Raw genomic sequence first — 8380 nt, 5'->3', positions numbered from 1 at the left:
ACAAACAATAATTGGCGTGTACTTATTTAACACAACAAAATAATATAAAAATGACTTGTTTAGCGATGGATGCGCAAATGATACTTCAGTTAATGTAGGTCATTGTGCTGTTGACCTTTTCTTAAAGCACTTATTAATATAACGCGTCCTTAAATGACCATAGCTATACAAAGGGACACACAAATCCTTATAAGCCTAGCATATGACAAAAACCCAGACGCATATATCATCATATATGTTGTCCGATGTCACTTCCGTCGCGCGTGGCCGTAACGAAACGTAATCATGCATAATTATTATCAATGGTCAAGTGCTGGTGAAGTACTGGTCAAATAATGGTCATACAGGTATACGTTCAAGTGCTATATCACTTCACGGTTTACGCGTATGTAATTTTAATTAATCATATAACACAAGAATACGGTATAGCATATAGGTTGATAAGAATGTGTTTCGCGCTTAGCCTATTAGTCTTATGCGTTAACGTAATAAATACCAAAGACAAGAAATACAATATTCCACACCTCACCTGATTTCCTCAAGTTGATATGTCAGATAATGGCGTACACGTACTTATAACTATTAATTCAATAAAGGCGTGAAATTGTCAAGGACGCTTGAAAATGATAATTAGGCCAACTTAGGTCTAACAATATTGTACAGAATTGTCCTTCAATCCACCTGCAAACTAAATCAGATAAAGAAAACTACATATTTTATTTAGATACTTTAATCTGCATTTAAATTGAGGTACATTTGTACGTCGAGGTAAAAGGCAAATGATGTTTGGAGGGGCACTTGTTGGGTCGAATAAGGTACATGTAATATTTAAAATAGTGTCGTTATATCCATGTCATACCAATTAGATACAAATAATCTATAACACACAGTTTATAAAATGCTCTGAAATTTTATCTAGAAAATGTCAACCTCTGTTCAATTTCACACGATAGCATTGTATATGATATTTGTGATATTTACAATGATTTGCATGTGTAGAACACTTAGTGATACAACCATGCGTGATCGTGAAATTAGTGTAATTCCCTAGTGTGGTAACTGATAACAATTATTAAGAGAAATACTGATCGGCTCAAACTTGTTAAACTAGTATATTAAAGTGAATGAAAATAAAATTACACATATTAAATGTAATGTGCAGATCACGGTACACTTAGATCTTACAAAAATGTCCACATTTCTTGCATGTAATTCTAACATTTTTATGATAAACTGTGGATATTCTTACATATGTAGCTTAGATATTGGATGTATATACATTTATGGTACATACATATTTACGTACCTTTTCCCTTTATTTCGGATATAGCTATCTATAAAATTAAATTAAATAATATTTATAATGAATTAGTGATTTTCATTTTTTTTAGTGCCGTGTATTATATGTTTTCCAGCAATAAATTAATTTCATTGCCTTTTTTAAGTATTATATACAAGTTTTTGTTTTGTCTTTGAAAACAAACTTCTTATTTGAAAACTGTCAGAATCCAAGTGTGTGTAATACATTTTCACGAGGAAACATATCATTTTTTGTGAGTGAATAATATCACATGTATTTGCCTGAACATTTTTACTGCAAATTGGATTACGTTTTTTTTGCGAGATTTGATTTTCATAAGCGAAATTTAGTCACCATTTTTTGTTTGTTTGTTTGATTGATTAACGTCCTATTAACAGCTATGGTCATGTAAGGACGGCCTCCCGTGTAAATTTAGTCACAAACAAAGCAAAATAACAGTCATGTTCATTCGTAAAGAATATGTTACTATAGGGCAGATAGACTCCGATTAATAAATCATCGGAGTTCATCGGGATTGTGCATTATTTGTATACATGACGTATATTATGTATATCCATTTTAAACCTGTGCACCAGAACGTCCTCAGGCGATACACGGCGTTTTACTCTCGGGAAACCCTTATAGCCGTGTTAGGTGACCAGAATGTCGTCATTTGTCAGGCGCGTGATGGTTTTATTGTTCAGAGACTTGATCATGTGATCGACTGGACAATTGTGAGGAAAGGGCTATATCTTTTTTTCACATAAAATTGTGAATATTTAATTCTGAATGGATAGTTAAAACATCGAATTGATTTTCTTAACATTTTACCATGAATACATAAATCGTTCGTGCTGTATTAAAAGTAATATGATATTACAAACCTTCATTACTTATGTAATGATAATGAAAACCCCGTGGCGAGCCCCATTGTTTCCAGTCTTCCATACGTAGATTTATTCAGCAATGAGCAAAACAGAATCTGATAATTAACAGTAACAAGTACATATAGACCTGATAAAGGCGAGGTGCCGGTCATTTAAGTGTATTGGGGGCGGAAAACATTTCTACAATTCTGTACAGCGTGTAAATGGAGAGGAATAGTTGAAGTTTAAAACACATGAACTTAAATGTGCGGGTATTAAAACGAGGAGGTTAATGATTATTGGTACTATAGGAATATCAGCCCGTTTGTAGAGCTACGGACTCGTTTTATACACTGAGGAGACCATGAGACTGTTCTGTTTCTACTCGAACATCAACATATCCTTGGTATTTTTAACATTGTCCTACATTTGTGACGTCACAGAAGGGATTTTTCGTTCAAAGAAGTCTTGGCTAAATGACGTAAAAACATCACAACGTCATTATGGAATCGCTGCCAGTGATGTCGACGATGACGGACATACCGAATGGATAGTGGCTGGATTTGACGGGCCAAATTTTGTCTTGAAATATGACTTTAAGGCGAAACGTCTTGTTAATATCGCCGTCCGAAATTCTGCCTATGCGGCAATAATGGACGAAGCGGGTCAAGCTATAGGCATTGCCGCATGTGATATTGATGGCGATGGAAAAGAGGAAATTTATGTACTCAACACAAATAATGCATTTGCAGGTTTGTCTTCGTACAGTGATAAATTGTTTAAATGGAGGAATGGATCCTTCGTAGATTTGTATTCAGATCCTGTCAATCAAAACATTACGGCGAAAAATTACGCCGGACGTTCGGTGGCCTGCATCGACAGAGAAGGTCGAGGACGGTACTCTTTCATAATAACTGCATATGCAAATGACAAAAGTGCAAAATTCGCCATGATTGAAATGGACATTGGTCATCGCGATAATTACGTCCGAACTGGAAATATTGTCTTGGTTGACGTTGCCGAAGAGGTCGGGATAGCTAAGGCGACAGGCGGACGAGGAGTGGTGGTTGGACCAATTCTCGGAAACAATGGCCGCTCTGATATATTTTTTGGCAATGAGAACAGTCCGTGGTTGAAACTCTCGGGGGATAACTATCTGTTCAAGAATCTTGGAAATGGAACTTTCGCGGATATAGCTGTGAAGATGAATTTGGCTGATGGATATAGCAACGCCCGTGGCGTTGCTCTCGGGGACTTTGATGAAAATGGTTGGTTAGATATTGTAGTTGGTAATTGGAATGGGCATCACAGACTTTACTTGCAAGATAAAGATACCGGAAAATTCCGGAATATCGCAAACATGCAATTCGATAATCCGTCACTTGTGCGAACTGTTATGGTGGCAGATTTTAACAATGATGGTTTGACTGATATTTTCTTTAACAACTTCTGTAGTCGCGACGGATCGCCGTTATATAACAGACTAACAAGCATATCCAAATTCGGAACCGAAATAAGACAAAATGTTGGAGATGCTGGAATGGCGAGTGAGCCATACGGGTGCGGAACTGGAGGTAGCTACGCTGACATGGATGAGGACGGACATATAGATATGATTCTATCACACGCAGACAGCTTTGCTGACCCTTCCACAGCCCCGTTAACTGTGTTCCGTGCCTCGTCTTCAAACCGGAACAGGTGGGTTCGTGTGGCGCCGAAAACTGTTTATGGAGGACCAGCTCGTGGGGCCCTTGTGATTTTAGGTTTCCCTAACGGGAGACAAATCTCCCAAGTCATCGATGGCGGCTCAGGATACCTGTGTCAAATGGAGCCGATAGCTCACTTCGGATTGGGCACTAGTTTTCCCAATTCATTGTTTGTTCGTTGGCCTGACGGAAGGACATATACAAAGCGATTGAACAGGTTTGAACTAAACCAAGTACATACAATTGATTGGGGATGGTCGTCGTAATAAATACAATTTATTTATTTCCCAAGAAACATCTTCTCTTTGTTAAACCAATAAGGACTTTTAAATATTTATACATGTAGGCATGCTATCATATTGTCAGTTTACAGTTGCGATCTCCAGATAATGAACATGAAAATTTGACTTTTACTATCATTTGTAATTAATTTTGTTTCATTTGCACCACAAATATTATTAAAATAACCAACTGTGCGTACATTATGTGGTTGATGTCTTTTTCTGAACACGTAATGGTGAACAATACAATCTTATCATTACAAGCTCTCGCCTCTGGGTCGCGAGTTCGATTTCCTTGTAGAACATTAGGGATACTAGAATAGTGGTCGTATTTAAGCAGATGGTCTTTATACAGAGGTGGTCGCTAAGACAACTTTTGACTGTGTTTTCGTTTCTCAAGAACAGCATTCCCATTTATACATCCAATATATTGACCAGAATTTTAAACCTGGCCACAGCATATAAATCGTACTTGAACTAGACGAATCTCTGACCTACATCATATACGAGCGATCACAGAATTCAACTGTCAGGCGGCCGAGAACACCTGTTTTATATAATATCGCACTGTCAGTCGAGATTGTTTATGTAAGTTATTATAATGCCCATGTAGCGTAGCTTTACAATTGATGATAGCTGATGATTGTTGATACAATACATTCAAAATTATTTAAAATCCATTTTTCCCTACAAACATCTGTCAAAAAGTCTTGATTCTGCATTCAGGGCAACATAAAACTAGGACAAATCGGAAGAAAAGAATGTCAAAAGATCTAGATGTGTTAAGACGAGAGGCGTTAGAATTGTACCTGCTGCCCCTATTGCATGATCGTAAAAGGCGACTAAATTTAGGATCTTATCTTTTCTCTTCTTCCTAACTGACTTTATCTTTCCTAATGCCTCCCTTGGCACTGCCTCACTTTTGGCCTTGAGTTGAGCGTTCGCCCCTGTGAGGAAGGCTCTGGGTTCTGTCCCCTGGCCGAGACACACCAAAGTCTATAAAAGTGGTAGTTTCTGCTCCTGCTTAGCGCTCAGCATACAGGGAGTGGGACGACTGGTTCGCCCGTTGTCAGTATAATGTGACCGGGTGGGGTGTGTTGCTTGGTGTCTTCGGCGGCATACTTCAGTGATATAGCACTATAAAAAGGGCAACAGTTCCACTATACAAGACACAACATGAATATACCACAGTCTCCTACAACACGCACCTCGCACAACATACACGCAACACATCGCATACATGGGAGGCCGTCCTTACATGACCATAGCTGTTAATAGGACGTTAATTAATCAAACAAACAAACAAATTAAGACGAGAGAAAATTTCGACTGCATTTCTATACTGGAAATCCATCGGGCATAATGTCAAAGGCTGATCAGTACAGTTCAGACTATGCTATATATAGTTCGAACTAGAGCGTATAAGCTAGTTTCTTGTCAGGACTTGCTCCGTTAGTGGGTATACTAGAATTTCCCAATATAGTACCAGTATGACGTTTTTATCACTCATGTCGCTTAGAATATAACCATTACACATGTTTTACACCGTAGACATATACTACTACGAATAGGAAGACAGATATTATATTTGATATCAATGAAACGAGAAAATGTTGAGTTGATAAGATCAGAATAATATACACTGTATACATAATGATTGGAAACTATTTCTTTGTCTTTATAGACAAAGAACGGGACCTCCGGTTTTAAGGCATTTTCCAATGGCTAAATACATTTAAATGTAGTTTTTTAAACATGATGTTTTTACATCAATACAAAGTTTAAACTTTTATATCATGGTTTCATGTGACCAGTTTTCCGGATTGATGTTATTTAATATGATTTTTGAAAGCATGAAATCAGCGATTTTATCTGATTTTTCGAAAATCAGATATTCAAAACCAGAAGTGCATTTTGTTTTATTAAAATATTATATTTTCCATCAAAAATCGTACTCAAACCATCTGAAAATTACTCAACTTTTATAACACATCCAAAGTTATTCTGCTGTATTTTACTATTTTAAAGTTTATCTAAAAAAACCTAAGCACATACAGAGGTATATTTGCCGATCGTATGTATATATGTTTCTGTTACGATGATATGATGGGAAAAGTTCATTAACACGGTACATAAGTTATCTCATGTGTTTTAGCCAAAACTATTTTATCTCATACATTCTATTTACAAAATCAAAATTTACAATCTGTGTTTTAGTTCTTATTGCCTGTGTCTTATACTGATTTTATATGCAATCATTATGCATCTTCTATTTCGAGCTTTAACTACATTGTAATGCGTGACTTGTTTGGCCCTAAACAATCTTAGCTGTCGATGGGCCGAAAGACTCAAACAAAACAAACATAAACACAAGATATCATTGTTTCATACAAACTCTAAGGCAAATAAAATTGAAAATGAGAAACCGATCAAAATCCCGCGAGTAGTTTTAATATAAGCTCATATCTGTACCGAACATTTTTAACATTAGACAAATCTATATCGAACATTTTCTGTAGAGAACTGAAATAAGTTTTCTGGTAAAATTTAGTGAAATGTTTTTCTGTCTTTAAAGCTTTAATTTATTTTTTACAAAATGATAAATGAGTAAATTTAAGGGGCAGGTGCATTTATGGCTAACGCTCCGACTGTCGCTTTACATAAAAAGTTCCCTTTAAACATATGTTATATCACTAGATTGTGAAACACCTGCGGTAATGTATTTGTATTGTAAAAATATCAGAATATTGCGAGAGTTGCCTCCCGTGTGCCAGTTGGCGCAATGATGGTTACGTCAGAGCCGATGTCCTTGAACTTTCAAGCGCTTCGGTGATTTGCAACCGAAACAAAAACATAGAAAATAGCCGGCGCGGCTAAATACCCAATACTACCCAATACCACCCAATACTACCCAATACTACCCAATACTACCTGTAAATAGCTAATAAATCATTGTTTTGGGACTTTATATAATCAATACCATTCAATTAAACTATATTTTGCCTTTAAAAATGAGTTTTGTGTAAAAATGAGTGTGTTAAAGCCAAATATCGCCCAATACTGGCCAACGAAACGACTAAATACCCAATACTACCCAATACTATATGTAAATCACTAATTAAACATCCTTTTATGACATAATCTATTTATTTATATTAAATTTAAATAAAATTTGTCTTATAAAATGAGTTTTGTGTAAAAATGTGAGTTTTGAGGCCAAATATCGGCCGGAAATTACCCAATACTAGCTAACGAAACGTCGAAATACCCAATACTACCCAATACTATATGTAAATAACTTACTAACCATTCTTTTATGACATATTCTATTTGTCTATGTTAAATTAAAATAAAATTTGTCTTATAAAATGAGTTTTGTGTAAAAATGTGTGTTTTAAAGCCAAATATCGCCTAATACTGGCCAACGAAACGACTAATTACCCAATACTACCCAATACTACATGTAAATCACTAATTAAACATTCTTTTATGACATAATCTATTTATTTATGTTAAATTGAAATAAAATTTGTCTTATAAAATGAGTTTTGTGTAAAAATGTGAGGTTTAAGGCCTAATATCGGCCAGAAATTACCCAATACTAGCTAACGAAACGACGAAATACCCAATACTACCCAATACTACATGTAAATAACTTATTAACCACGCGTTTATGACATAATCTATTTACTTATGTTAAATTTAAATAAAATTTGTCTTATAAAATGAGTTTTGTGAGAAAATGTGAGTTTTGAAGTAAAATATCGACCGGAAATTACCCAATACTAGCTAACAAAACGACTAAATTGATATTGTCAAATGAAGATTTGGCCTTATTTCTAATTTTAAGTTTTTTTTTTATGCCAAATGCATCTATAAATACCCAATACTGAAACAAATTAACAAATCAATACTACTGAAATTAGATCAAAATGCTGAGATCAAATCTTCATTATTTTATTTTTATTAGATGAAAGTAAAAGTCCAGCTAGAAAACAAATTTTGTATCCCCCAAACACATCAAAATAAATAACTCTATAACACCACTTTCTAAGTATAATATTTAATAAATGCTAAAATCGCGTTTGTTCCAAAATATCGCTAGAAATGTTCATTATTTAAAACTGATAGTTATATGTAACCAGCATGTAGAAGTAATTTTGAAGAAACGTTGTGTTTGCAGTAAGGGTAATGGCGTATTTGCAAAACTAATGTAGAACTTTTAGC

The 8380-nt window shown here is 35.2% G+C and overlaps 1 protein-coding gene across 1 annotated transcript; it reads left to right on the top strand.

Moving 5' to 3' along the window:
- Nucleotides 1-2338: 2338 nt before the first annotated feature.
- On the top strand, nt 2339-4354 carry LOC138309075 (cartilage acidic protein 1-like). Its single transcript, XM_069250207.1, has one exon. It carries the CDS (start codon nt 2531-2533, stop codon nt 4136-4138), a length of 1608 nt encoding a protein of 535 aa, XP_069106308.1. The 5' UTR covers nt 2339-2530; the 3' UTR covers nt 4139-4354.
- Nucleotides 4355-8380: the final 4026 nt, after the last annotated feature.

This window comes from Argopecten irradians, chromosome 15 (genome assembly GCF_041381155.1).
Source record: "Argopecten irradians isolate NY chromosome 15, Ai_NY, whole genome shotgun sequence".
Lineage (NCBI taxonomy): Eukaryota > Metazoa > Mollusca > Bivalvia > Pectinida > Pectinidae > Argopecten > Argopecten irradians.
The sequence above is the reverse complement of the archived record's forward strand: the minus strand, read 5'-3'. Positions and strand labels throughout refer to the sequence as shown.